Here is a 15,740-nt window from a genome sequence, read left to right on the forward strand (position 1 = left end):
TTAACTTTAAAACATTTTCTAAATAGGAAAATTTTGATTCACAATGACACAATACAAATGGGTCAAAATAATTTTATTATGCTTCATTACATAAAGTATCAAAATTTTAAAAATATATAGATCCCAAAAATATATTCAAACAATTTAATAACAGATTAAATGCAACAAGATAATGCTTATAGTTTCATAACAGAGAAAACAATATTCTGAAAAAAATTGTAACAATACTTTGATCAGTGTAACATAATTATACTTTTCACAAAACTATTCATGGATATAGATTTGTAATACTTTGATTAATATAGTGAGAGATTCTTTTATTCATAGAATAAAATATAAAGCTCTATCAGTTTGAACACATATAAAGGAAACATCCATCCTAGAATTCAATTTGGCACATATTAGGATCAAATGTTAAATGCAAAAAATTTAAAAATAAAACAAATATATATATAAATATTTTATTATTTTGTTCACAATTCCTATTAAGTATAGATTAGCATTAAGCCATTAATATTTAATAAAACAGCATTTCTAATCATTAAATGAGATTCTTGAAAAACAAAAAATAAATTTTAAACCTACAAAGAACACAACTAATTTAAATATATATTCAAATATACAATAAAGATACAATCAAATATACAATAATGTAATGTAGAGAGTGCATTGCATTCATTATTGAATAAGATTTTCAGAATTAAATAAAAAATTATATGAACTATTCAAATAGTTTAGATTAATATGAAAATAAGCAGGGTTTTTTTTTTTTTATTACAAGCTTTAATTATGAAGTAAAATTGTTTACATCTTATAATAATACAATAAATTTCTATTGAAATATAAATGTTCTAGAGAATTATAAAAGAAAATTGAATTTCATCATTCAGAATATATTAATAAAGTTCATTGTAACACTAATTGAAACAAAGCAATCTGAAATACAATTAGTATTCAATCTGAATTGTAAAAAATAAGTAAGTAGAAAACTTCAAATTCGAATTAAGTAGAAAAATCTTACAGGTTGGTATATATAAAAAACATAAGCTCAGTTTGTATGAAATCAAATTCCATACAATACCATTTACTCTAAACATTAGCAATGAGAGAAGGGAAGGTTTAATAAGAATCTGGTTGAAAATTTCAATAAAACAAAATATAATCTGTAAGTATGATTATATTATATATATATAAACAGTATAAGCTCAAATTTTGTCAGATTTGAAATCAGATCTATTAGAAACAATTGAGATTATTAATACAGTTGAGATATAAAATATCAAAATATATTTTCATATAAAATATTTTCTTGCAACAATTTGTTTTTATATAAAACAAATGTATGCAATCTCGATTATATGAAAAAACATACTTTCGACATAAATGCATAAAATGAGCATGTAGAAGTATGTTTTCAAGTAAATTCAAGCATTTAAAGAGGCATATTAGCATGCTTCTTCCAAGGCAAGTCCATTTTCTTTCTTTGAAGAAGATCTAGATCCCGGCAGATACGATAACGAGTTGTACATGGATCTATTATATCATCAATAAAACCTAGAAAATAAACATAATAATTAAGTCATGTTAAAGATTTTTCTTGAAACTACTCAGAAATGAGTTTTTTGACACTAAAACATTTTTTTCACTATTAATCAGAAATTTCTATTAAACTAAGTTCTTCAACTTGAATGTAAAGATTGTTACTGCAGAAAAAGAGAGGGAGAGAGAATTGAGGTGAATGAAATGAATTAATTATTGATAAGTTACACTTTGTAAAATTTAAGTACATTTCATTCCATCAGTTAAATAGTGTCTCACAGCTCGGTTCAGACTAAATAATAAAACCTATTCAGTTCAATTGCAAAATCAGAGTATTATATTTTTTTAAAGAAGACGCAGTATGCTCTTATTTCATTTTTAATTATTTCAACACAGCTTCATCAACTTTCCCAAATTTTAAGGATTTAAATTCATCCATCTTCACCTCTTTCAACACTCAAAAGTTTTAATTAACGAAATCACAATTTTTCATAACTCTCAATAATATATTTGCAAAAATTTCATACTTTGTTCTGGGGTCTTTATTTTTTTCTAGTCCAGTTTCTTATGTCCTTTATTGCCTTTTCTTTCACATTTAACAGTTTTCATTAAAGGGATATACATATTATAAGAAACCTAAAGCAAAACTCCATTAAGAAAGGGATTTGTAAACTAGATGGTAAGAATAACATGATTCACTGGCAAGTATTTATCAGTTTTTCATTGCCAATATACTTTGAGAATTTCTATGATAGTGAGAAAATCAGTGAAATATTTCTTTTCTTTTTATATAATTTATATTCCTTCTTATAAACAAAATCAATTCCAACTTTTTGATCAATATCACTGATTAATCACTTTCTTTTCTACAATAGGCATAAATAATTTTTATATGTACAAATTTTCATATGATACATGCATTTTATTCAATATACAAATAATTTTTCTAATGAAATTCCCAGATTTTTACAGAAAAATTCAGTATATAGATTAATTATGTACAGAAGCTCCATTGTAAATATTTATACAAAAAAGATTTAATTGCAACCTTACTTAAGTTTTAATGTTGGCATCTTTAATATTCTACAATATATGCCAAATTGACACAATGTAAAAAAATTTAAGAATGGTTGTTTATGCAGAATAATACGTGTTGTGCTTTTCAGGGCCATATAAAGTTCTGTAAAATTAAATAATAATTATTTGAAATATCTGATATTATTAATTTGAAAATTATTATTTAAAATTGTCAGAAATAAAAAAAAATATTTTTGAGTTTTTACAATTACTAAAGTTTACTACTTTTATGCTAAATTCTGCTGAAGCATATACCACAAATAAAACTTTTTAAATGGGTGTAACTACACACCATATAGCCATCCCTACAATGTCCTATTTGATTATAATAAATGAAAAACAATGTTTAGAACAATTTATGAAAATTAAGCTATTATTTGTTTAAAGTGGAAACTATTTTTGTAATAACTCTGTTTCATTCATAAAAATTATAGAATTTTTTAATATGTGAATGTTTTCTTATTAAAAAAAATTAAACATGCAAACTAACCTCGTACTGATGCAGAAAATGGGTTAGTAAATTTTTCATTGTATTCCTTTTCTCTTTCAAGAACATCAGCTTTTCCACGATAGAGAATGGAGACAGCTCCTTTGGCACCCATCACAGCAATCTCAGCAGTGGGCCAAGCATAATTTATATCTCCTCTTAAATGTTTTGAACTCATCACATCATAAGCACCTCCATATGCCTAGATAATACAATAAATGACATAAAATATCTTTTTACAAACCAACTTTAAAATAAACCAAATTTTGTTTAAATATGGCTATGTATTTAGAAAATAATGCTATGATATTTTGATATATAAAAATATTATAATGTTGTATAAGAAGAAGTTTGTATTTAAGCAAGCAATTTATGTAAAGTTATGCTTTTAATAACTAACTATATTATGCAAAAAAAAAAAAAAAAAAAATCATTAATTTATAAAATTTGCTGTAGCTAATACAAAAAATTAAATCATAAATCATTTTCCCTCATATGCTGCATGTATCAAGAGCTGTTTATTTTAAAAGTCAAAGATTCTACAAATAAATATGGCACTAATACAGAATTTTAAAGTTGTTATAACAAAATTAATGCAATCACTGTTTCTAAAGTTTAATCCCTAAACTATTTAACACTGAATTTAAAATAAGATGAAATATAATGTTTTTCAAAAAATAAATTTCCAAAATAAGTATCAATTTTTGGAGAATATTTCAATAAGAGACATGCATTCATGAAAATCATACCATGATAACTTATTTATGACCAAGATATATAACTAGAACCAACCCTTGATATAATAATTCTTTTAAAGGGAGAGATATAGAGTCAACAATTGATATAACAAAACAATGTACTAAATATTCAAGAACAGGAAAAAAGAAAGATGGAGAGGCTATGAGGAAACAATTTATGCATCAAATTATAAAGCATTCTGCTGAAACAACAGTCGAGTACAAATACAGATTACTTAATTTAGAAAGAATTTATTCACATCAAATTAATAAATAGCACTGTAGTAGTTATGGCAGAGTTTTCGCATGACAAAATATCAACTATACAGTAAAAGAAAGAGTAACTACCATATTGTGGAATTAGCTAAAAAGTGAAATTACTAAAATCACACTTCAAAACCTTACTTTTCGGGTAATGACAGTTATTTTTGGAACAGTAGCTTCAGCAAAAGCATATAATAATTTAGCTCCATGTCTTATGATTCCACCATACTCCTGTGCAGTTCCTGTAAAGAGATTTCCCCCGCACTATATTAATGTTTACAACATAGCAATGCATGTTACTATAAGGGGAAAAAGTAAATTTAAGATCAGAGATTGTATAATTTCATTAAGTAAGAGCAAGCAATGAAAGCATTTTTATGTTTAAGCGAATTTAAATTTGTGTATGAACATTTTAAAGTATAAACAAGTTTATATTAAATTTCATTTTTTTTGGCACATAATTAAAATAAAAATTCTACAGGTTGTTACATTATAACAATGTTATACCACAAATAATAAAGAAATCAGATAAAAGATCAATGTTACCTTAAAATCTTCAATACTACTACAACAAAAGCAGCATGAAATAAAACAGAAGATAAATATTACAAAAGGATAAAAAAGATAGTGCACATATATGCTGACAATCTGAAACTTACCAGCTGCAAAATTTATGAATGCAGAAAAATCGCAAGATAAAATTGTTGTATTTTATAAACATATCCAATCGTACATTGCATATACAATTAATTAATTGCAATACAATTATTCATGAGCTTTGATAGATTAGAAATAAATTTTAAAAAAGGCTTTAAGGCTAAAAACCTTATTTTTTTATGGGATCCTTAAAGAGAATTTTTTTTCCCCTACATTATTTTTATCTCCCATGCCAAAAATCAGCTTATTCTTAAGACATAAAACTTGATGTGAAACAATATTTAAAAATATGGAAATGCCCTAGATTGGAGATGTAACTTTCAGTAAAATATTCAAGGATTTTCAATGATCTGTTAAAGAAAATTCAAGGAACCATAAATAGTATATTTTAGATATAAAATTGCAGATATTTGTACAGTTAATGTTGAAATATGCCATTACTTTCTTGCATATTACTTCAAAATGTATAAATGCAGAGTATTGGGGGCACATGTTATACTCATAATAAGCTAATATTTAGCCACTATTAGATGCTAATTTCACACAAACTACTACTGGTGCTAACTTTACAAAGATATTCTATTCAAATTCAAAGATATTTGTTTTCCTTTCTCTCTCAAAAAATAACAGATGTATATTACCCTTGTTTACCAAAAATCTAACAACAAAAAAAAAAAAAAAAAAAAAATTTAAGTACTTTTTGAGGGGCCAAAATAAAATTAAAAGTTTCGTAGGATTTGCAAGGACCATGGGAACTATGTTCGTAGGTTTACATTTTATTTTTGTGCAGATACAAATATACATTTTGTAAAATTTCTATCCATGTATATCTTTTAACTTATGCAAAACAATATTTATTAGAATTATAAAAATGCTTACCTGGTAGGAATCCTGGAACATCGACAAATGTGATAATGGGTATATTAAAGGCATCACAAAATCTAACAAATCGAGCACCTTTAACAGATGCATTAATATCCAGACAACCTGAAAGACAGGAAAATCAAAATACATTTAGAGCATGCACAAAATAAACACTTTAGCCTAACTACATCTAATAAATCATTGTTGGATATTGATAAATTAATGACATTAATGCCAATGATAAAATAGAACTAATGTGTACATTATAAATTAACCTGAATAATTATAGTTGTTTAAACATATATTTTAAAACCAACTTATTTTATGAAATTGTTTTCAAATATTTCTTAATGAATAATTGTAGGAAGAATGCACACATTCACTTAATAACTGTATCAGTAATTATTACACTTTTTTATTGCATATGAATTTTTAAGATTACTCCATTAGTTGAAGAAATTAAGGATTTCAAAATAAAATTGTTGTAAATGAAAAAGAAAAATTAATATTGAAAACCAATGAGTTTTGAAAAAAAAAAAATAAAGAATTTATAACTTAGCTAGCTCAAAATAAATAAAATACAAGGTACATTCAGACACAACACAAACTTGGAACAAAAACTGAACTGCATAAAATAATAAATTGACTAAAAACACAAAAAAAAGTAAAATACATATGATTAAATGAACAATAAAATGAATTTATATAAAAAAAGCAAGAAATATTAAAAAATATTGCAAAATTATTACATAAAAGAAAATTACTTGATCTCAAAAATCTAAAATGATGATAAAATTTGATTCCAACAATGCTGAGATTTTGCATTTATCCAGATATGTATTGCGTCTGTACTTTAAATTCAGCAAAATATGTAATTAAAAGTATAGTAAAATTTACTCTAAGTTAATTTTAGTTTACCATCAAATTATAAGCTATACAAATTCTTTTTTCATTTTCTATTAAATATTATCCTTTTCCAAAATCCAAAACTGAAATTACTCAATTTTATAACTTTTCGAATTTTACAATCAATAAGATCAGAATTTTAAACAAGGTGTTTTTTATTGTATCACACGTATATATATAAGTAATAATTTTACCAGCTGCATATTTAGGATTATTTCCAACCATTCCAACAGTGCGGCCATTCATTCTTGCAAATCCAACAATAATATTTTTTGCATAATTAGGCATTATTTCAAAAAAATCTCGTTCATCCACAATCTGCAAAGAAAAAAAAAATCATTAAGTAAATACATTTTAATTTAAAATAAAAACTAATCTTTTTTCTTATCCATTATACAACTTTAAAAAAATGACACTTTTGAATTTATTAAATAATCACATTTGCAATGCCACTTTCTTATCAAAAAAATATCTGTAAGGCAAGAACAATCTACTTTAAGAATTCTGTACAATTACTACAGTTGGAAAGGGATTTTCTCCCATTTTAAATAAGGAGAGGGGGAAGAAAATTAAAGATTCATAAAAGGAAAAAGGCAGGGGGGGGGGTGAAAAGAAGAAAAATGATACCAAACAAAATCTTTAAAACAGATGCAAAGGAAGGAAAGATAATATTAAATTACACATTCCCAAAATTAACTTCTTCAGGATGAGAATGCATCTGTGCTGGATTCTCCTCAGGTTCAAATGCTACATCCTTGTAGAAACACATTAATAAGCCTATTAATGCACAGATGTATTGCAATGTAGAAACATTCTAGTAGATCTATTGATGCATTGGGTTTTCGGAACAAAATTTTTTTTATTAGATGGCATTATTAATATGTTCTTTTCAAAAGATTGGTCCCACATATAAGAATTTCTCTCCATGTGGTCAGATAATGACTCGGCAAGTACCTGTAAACCATAGCATTTTCACAGATATAAAGAAAAACATATGCTTATTTCCAAGAGGTTGTTATAATTTATACACCTACAGGGATAGAATTTTATTTTAGGAGAGTTCCATTTCTCTCAATTTCCTTTGTATAATAATGGCAAAAAGATTGCTTATCTTTCGGGAGTGGGGGGGGCATAAATTTATGAATGATCCATCTAAAGATTTCTCCAGTGATAACAACAAAACATTAAATTTATGGTAAAACAGATGATAAAAAATTTAGAAGATACATAATTTGTTTGAAACAAGATAAAACACAAAACATTGCCAATGAATGTTATGGTGTAGTGTCAAGATCTACACTGAACTGCATTTTGAAATTTTTTATATGGCTTTTAAAGCATTAATTATTACAACTTTCTTGAAGTATTTTAAAATATTAAATGCAAATACCTATTTTTGTTATGTCTTTATAATTTGTATGAATAATCTGGTGTTATTTAAGAATTGTCAATCTTAAGTATTTTAATTTTTAAAAATCATGATTGAAAATATGATATTTACTATCACATATTTAAAAACTGTTTCATTTCTATACAAAGGATACATTTTACAAATTATAATGAACATTTTGCTGAAATGTGAAGCATATTAAGCTTAGTGCAAAGAAATGCTTCGGCTTGTAAGGATAGTCGGCACTTGCCAGATCCTGTATGGTGGAAGCACTAATTTCTGCACACATCTGTTCCAAAGGTATTTAAAAGTTTTTGATAAAAAAAAAACTTCATTAAAGCTTGTAGTTATATTAAAATGTATATTACTTAATTAATAATATGGCTAATTTTAAAAATATTGTCAAATTATGTACACATTAATGGTTATTCAAGTATGAAATGTATTCGCATATTGAGTTATATCTACAAGAAAATTCTTCAATGATAATTTCATTTTTCATCATAAAATCAAAAGAATGAATCTACAATTTACAATATTTCAATAGAAAATTTACAATACTTCTGATAAAATATGCTGAAAAAAAATATACCTCTAGAATAACATCCAACATGTTATAACCAGCAGTAGTTTCAAGTGGAATAACAGTTTCTAAGCTCTGAACATTTCTGTCCCTGTAAATAAATAAATATAAAATTCATTTCCCAACAAAATAATAACTGAACAACTTAAAAGTTCTAGATATAGATTCATAAGTGAAATATTTATAATATTTTAAATATTGATAAAAATTATTTTATGCATACCAAGGGTCATCACATTCTCTAATTGGAGGAGGATCAGTACTGCTCAGAGGGAGAAAATTGTAAAATTTTCTTAAATTCAAAAGTGCATCAACATCATTTTCAAAAGCATTGTGGGCAACTCCTATGAAGGGAAAGGTTTCATACATAATCATTATAATATAAAAAATCTTTAGTAAATAACTTCTATATAGATGTTAATTTAAATTACTCTTAAACAAAATATACAGTGGTGGCCAAAAGTGTGGACATTTTTTGGAAGTTTCATGTTTTTCAACTTTGCGTGCTTGTAGAATATATTAATTTTCATTTAAATACAAATGTTTATATATCAAATTGAAGGTAATTTAATGTTGAATTTAATAACAAAAACAGTATTACAATATCTGTATTACAAAAAAAGTTACTCTCATTTTAGTAAGATCTATCTTAGATTTGCATTTTTTTAAAGTGGTACTTACACAATCAATACTTAGTAGGATAACCCTTATTTTTTAAGACAGCTTCACAGCGTCTTTTCATCGAGTGAACGAGTGTTTGGAGTTCATCTTTCGTAATCACATGGTACTAAGAATCAATTATAGATTCAATAAGTTGTCTTTTATTGGATATATGTTTTTTTCGTACAAGAATTTTCAAACGTCGCCACAAATTTTCAATTGGATTGAGATCAGGGCTGTTTCCTGGCCATGGTAATACATCTATGCCTTTATTTTGAAACCATGCTTTGCATACTTTTGCTGTGTGGCATGGAGCTGAATCCTGCTGAAAAATAAATGGTGCTTTGTTGGGGAAGAAATCCCTGATGGAAGGTATCAATTTTGGTTCCAGGACAGTTCCGATGTATTTTTTGGCATTCAGGATGCCATCAATCACTTGAATTCGGCCCACACCATCTGCAGACATATATGCTCAAATCATGGCATTTGTTGTTGTTTTTATAGTTGCTTCAATGCAATCAGGATGAAGCGCTTCACCTACTCTACATCTCACATATTTTCTACCATCACTACCAAAGAGCGATATTTTAGTCTCATCGCTCCAGATTACTTGCTTCCATTGATTTTCTGACCATTTAATGTGTTCTTTTGCCCACTTAACTCGTTTTTTGCGTTGCTTTTGATTTAAATGTGATTCTTTCCTTGGAATTCTAGCTCGTAGTCCAAATCCTGATAACCTTCTTCTTATTGTTCCTGAACTTACTGCAATACCCGCTGCATTCATTTCACATCTAATGGCATCTAATGAAATTTTTCTATCTTGAAGGCATAGCAGTTTAATTTTTCTATCGGCAGTAGCACTTGTGCATTTTTTTCGGCCTGATGTGGCCTTATTTTCCACTGATTTCGTTTTTTCATAATGTAAACAGAACTTTCGTAACACCAGAACAAGTCACTGGACCACCAACTTGTCTTGCAATTTCAGCATAACAGAGGCCATTTTCTCTCAATATGACAATTCAGCTTCTTTTTGTAGATGTCCAATCAGTTCTTCTTGTTGGTGACATTGTTTAAAATTAGTTTAATTAAAAAAAAGGACAAAATATTCAAAAACAGCAATACTCTATTTAATTGTACTAATATGCATCATTCCGCAAAATATTTCCACACCAATAACTCTTTTAGCATCCAAATAACCTAAACTATAGTTACAGGCATTTGATGAATCCTCAGAACAGTTTTTGTGATTGGCTAGTATGCTTTTATGACAAAACACGTCATTATTCAAAACGATTTGTGTTTGTTTGTTCTACTAAAATGAGCATAACTTTTTTTGTAATATAGATGTTGTAATTCTGTTTTTGTTATTAAATTCTACATTAAATCACCTTCACTTTCATATATAAACATTTGTATTTAAGTGAAAATTAATATATTCTACAAGCACACAAATTTAAAAAACGTGAAACTTTCAAAAAATGTCCACACTTTTGGCCACCACTGTAATTTTAAAAGAATAGCTTATGTACCTGAAAGTGTAGTATGTGTTTTAGCACCACCTAATTCTTCTTGAGTTACATCTTCATTTGTCACCAACTAAAATAAAATATGTGAAGAAAGAAACAAAATTTTAATCAAAAGCACTTTTAATAATGCATAAAAGGATTCAAGATAATTTTTTTTAATATTCACCATACTGTGTTTATGGATATAAAAAAAAAATTAGCTCTTTTATTTGATATAGTCAAAATTCATAGAATTATCTTAACAAAATAACTAGATTGACCAGAATTTAAGCATTAAAAATGCATTCAAAAATTAGATATAAAATAAGTATAGAATACATAACAAATAATTAATGTTTACAAGAAGGAAATGAGAAAAAAGAGGAAAGGATTGATTCATTAATTTCATTTAGCTAGACTATAAACTAAGAAATATTTAATATTCTGGTTCATAAGAAATTATCTCTACTGTTTATGTTTAGAAAAATAAACATCAGTTCCATTAATATATAAAATAATACATTGAAAACTAAAATAAAATAATTACTTATAAATGTATCCAAAACAAAGAAAATAGCATACCTTAACAACATCTGGTCCAGTGATGAAAAGATAAGAAGTGTCCTAAAATGAATTTAGAATTTAAAATAATGCAATTTATCAGATTACCACAATGAATATAATCACTCTACTAATATTATAGGACAATATATGACAGCAGGCACTCTACAGGTCAGACTATTTGATTAAGAACTATCAAATGTAACATAAAAAAGTGTGTGAATTTAAGAAATATTTTTGAAGTTTTAATTAAAAATTAAATGAGATTTCATTTGGGAACATTTTTTCAGCAATAACTCTAAAAATAATATTACACAAAAATAAATTTCAAGCAATTTTTAAAAAAAAATCTTTTTAATAATATTAATTTAGTAATGAAAATTTTTTCTTCTGAATTTTGTTAATTTTTAAAAATATCTTTTGCAAAATTATTAAAAATAAATTTTATTGTTGCAAAGGAATTCAAACAATTTTCAATGTTTCATTCAAATGAAATAATTTTATTCCATTGTTGAAAGCAGGGAAAAAGAATCTATCCAAGGAAGAAAATTATAGCACCACCAAAGACAATTTGAATTAGAAGACAAGATTATCTAGACAAATACATTTTTAATGGTATTAAGATGCCAGAATTTGACTTCATTTAGAAGGTTCATGTACACAATATACAGAATAGTGCAAGACTATTAAATTAACATAGCTTAAATGTGAATTGCAACTTGACACTGAAAAATATTTGACTGATGGAACTATAAACATTAAGTTATGTATAAGCGATTTAATAAAAATTAAACACAATCAATATTCCAGAAAAACCAACTGGTTGTCAAAGGCATCTCATTAATAATAAAGTCTTAAGAGACTTTATCATTATTAAATTACAAAATGAGCCAAAACAGAAATTATAAAATGAATTTTGCATTTATAAGAAGAAGAATTTACCAATGTTAAAGTAATTCCTTTAATTTATGTCTTTCTAAATGAAATTGCATCAAAAGCTTTTAGAATCATGAAAATATAGGCAGACTAAATTTTTGTTTAATTCCATAATATTCAAAAAAGCATATAATTAATAAATCCACTTTGACATGTTTCATTTGTTTAAAAATTTCTTAGGAGCTCTAACTTTCTTTTTAGTGTTATAATGGCTTTCATTTTCTCATTTATTTGCAATTAAAAATGTATATATAAGAGTCCAAAAATAAGGAAATGTTTAAGATTCTCCTCTTAAAATAATATGTATTCAATCTGTGAAAATAATTTATTAAAAAATGTATAAATCAATTTTGAATGAAAAAATGTTTATTACAACTAAACCAAGTAATCAAGAATTCTCACAGAAAACTAAATATGATAAGAAATATATATATATATATATATATATATATATATATATATATATATATATATATATATATATATATATATATATATATATATATATATATATATATATATATATATATATATATATATATATATATATATATATATATAAAGAAAATATTTAATTTTTCACAAGTTAGAAGACTCACTTTCACCATGAAAACAAAATCCGTCAGAGCTGGTGAATAGACAGCTCCTCCAGCACAAGGACCCATAATAACTGAAATTTGAGGAACAACACCAGAAGCCAGAACATTACGTTGGAAAATGTCAGCATAACCTGCAAGAGATTCAACACCTTCTTGTATTCGAGCACCACCAGAATCATTGATACCAATTACAGGAGCTCCTACTAAGATAGCCTGGTCCATAATCTAAGGGGGTAAAAAAATGTAAACTTATTAATTTTACAAGAAATTTAAAATTAATAATAGCTAAACTTTTTTACTATTTAAGATAAATTAAGTAATTGTTTTTGAAAAATAAAAGATATGCAACAGATTTTGAGATAATTCTATTTTTATGAAACAAATAGAAGATTACTGATTTAAAATTATTTCTTTCAGAAAGAAGAATTTAATAATGGTTATAAAAATATTCTTCAAAGTGAACTTTTTAATGTAATGCCAAAGACATTTACTTAATGAAATTAATAACTTAACAAGATTTTATTTACTTTGCATATTTTTTTGGCATGCACAGAAGAAAGGCTTCCTCCAAACACAGTGAAGTCCTAAGATGAAAAAAAAAAAAAAAAAAATAGATTAATTTATTTCATACATTTCAAACAAATTAATCTGGAAAAATTTTAAAAATAATAATTTGTCAAAAAAAATTATGCATAACTTTGGAAGATTTACGATTTTAAAGTTAGCAAATAATAATAATAATAAATAAATATAAAAATTATAGTATGAAGTATTTTTCTTACTAGATTCAAACATTTAGAATCAATTAGGCTGGATTATTCTTACAAAAAATGTTTGCTAGTTTGTTCCTTATTTATAGAAACAAATGTACATGTATTTTTATCTACAAGAAAATATTTTAATTGAAATTCAAAGTAAAATATTACAACAGGCAAGAACTCAAAAAATATTTGTTAATATAATGTTTGGAGATTAATTAATTTTTAACAAAAATTTTTAAAAAAGCAAATTAAAATGATTTTACAAAAATAGCCTAAAATTAACATATTCTTTCAGATTCTTCTACAGATTGTTTCACTTTTCACTTACTGTATAATTCAAGGAACCTTTTACAGGTGTTTTAAATAGTATAATTAACAATTAGAAACAAAGCAAATAATTACTCACTTGGCTAAAAATAAAGGCTTTACGGCCATGAATGAGACCATGGCCTGTTACCACACTATCACCTGGATACTGGAAAATTTAAATGTACAGTATTAATTAATTTAAATATAAAAATTCACAGATCTTTAATATTTAAGCCACAATTTAAATGATTAACAAAAGAATTATTGTTATATAACAATACTTACAAGAAATATTTACATTTGGCAATACACTTACAGTTGCTTTCATTTCAATTAAAACAATTCACAAAAAATTAAGAAATTTTTATAAATAAATGGGTATTTCTTTCCTACTTAAAAGCCAAATAAAATTTTAATTATAAGTTATTATTTATTGTTAACTTTTGTTATTTTTACGCATCTAATACTTTTACCTATATACTTGAAAAATATAACCTTTCAATAAGCACTTTACTGTCTATTTAAATGTGGGTTCTGTATACAAACAAAAATTGAAGAGTCATATGAAAGTTATCTAAGACAGAACTCTTCATCACAATCAATTACAAAATCTTTATTATTCCATTAAGACTAAGAATAAAACTACAAACTAAATGTCAGGCAATGAAATAAATATACTTACACTTGTAAATACTATTATACACTTACAAAAGCAAAAACATTTTTATTTCAAAATGATTTGATAATATAAATTATTTAGAGCAAGACAAATGATGGATTTACAATAGATATGCATTATTATTGTTTTAAAAAAAAATCAAACCTTTTCTTTTTCCATTCCAAAATCAGTGCATGTATGTTCAGAAAACATATCATATTCAACAAAACTTCCAACATCCATCAATAACTGGATTCTCTCTCTTGCTGTTAACTTACCCTAAGTGTACATGAAAAAAAAAAAACATTATTTAATAATGCATTTAGGAATGAAAACCTATACATATGTTTTAACATATACAATTTATACATATTTGATTCCAAATTTAAAGAAGAAATATCAATGGCCTTGAAACAGCTGTTCTAATTTTATTAAATCTAAGAATTTCCACAGTTCTGGTGTTTATAATAAATTTTAATTCATTAAGATTCTCGACAATTAAAAAATTAACAATAATCCAATATGTTATATATAGGTGAAAATAATTTCAAATAGAGAGAGTTATTTTTGTCTTTATAAAATTGGAAACTTAATTTGAATACCTTTCTATGCTGAGCTTCAATCCTTTTATCACCACCACCAATAATAGCACGTTTTCTACGTTCTTCAATTTGCTTTTTAACGTTTACTGTATGAGCTATTCCTGAAGAAGACGCTCTAACAGAATCTATTAAATAAAATTTGTGCAACAACTTTGAACAGTTCTTAGCAAACATAATGCTGTTGAGATTCATGTTTTCAGAAGATTATAAGTCCTTTCAGGTGAAAAATAAGTATGTATATCAAAGATAATATTAAAACTACTTCTTTCAAGTTGTATTTAAAATATTTAATTCCTCATCCTGGCGTTCTTCAGAATAGCTTCACCAAAGAGTTATCGCCAGAGAATCAACTATTCATATGTAATTGAGATTAACGATTCCTGCAGCGCTGCTTATCTGATTGATATATTTTAGTTCAGTCAAAAAATCAACGCCAAGCAGGAAAAGTTCCTCAATATATATAAACAATTTATCACATTGGAAACGAAAACAGTTAAATATCGAATAACCGTACGAAAAAGAAAATTGAAAAGAGAAATTTTGTGATCAAATAATAGAAAAAGAAAAGTGTTTTCCAAATTCAAACTAAACGATTTAAATATAGGAGAAATGAGTTTTCTTTTTAAATAATTAAACTGAATAAAA

General features: G+C 25.6%; 1 protein-coding gene across 1 annotated transcript; it reads right to left on the bottom strand.

The window, feature by feature from the left end:
* Nucleotides 1-107: 107 nt before the first annotated feature.
* On the bottom strand, nucleotides 108-15,566 carry LOC129963690 (propionyl-CoA carboxylase beta chain, mitochondrial-like). The gene is made up of 14 exons (XM_056078197.1): nucleotides 15,096-15,566; nucleotides 14,659-14,772; nucleotides 13,933-14,001; nucleotides 13,293-13,349; nucleotides 12,766-12,990; nucleotides 11,252-11,293; nucleotides 10,694-10,760; nucleotides 8,728-8,848; nucleotides 8,514-8,595; nucleotides 6,726-6,849; nucleotides 5,641-5,748; nucleotides 4,246-4,346; nucleotides 3,107-3,305; nucleotides 108-1,554 (listed from the first exon to the last, which is right to left on the bottom strand). The coding sequence occupies exons 1-14, from the start codon at nucleotides 15,285-15,287 to the stop codon at nucleotides 1,433-1,435; spliced, it is 1,623 nt and encodes a 540-aa protein (XP_055934172.1). The 5' UTR covers nucleotides 15,288-15,566; the 3' UTR covers nucleotides 108-1,432.
* Between the last annotated feature and the right edge of the window lie 174 nt (nucleotides 15,567-15,740).

Source organism: Argiope bruennichi, chromosome 3 (genome assembly GCF_947563725.1).
Source record: "Argiope bruennichi chromosome 3, qqArgBrue1.1, whole genome shotgun sequence".
In the NCBI taxonomy this organism is placed as follows: Eukaryota; Metazoa; Arthropoda; class Arachnida; order Araneae; family Araneidae; genus Argiope; species Argiope bruennichi.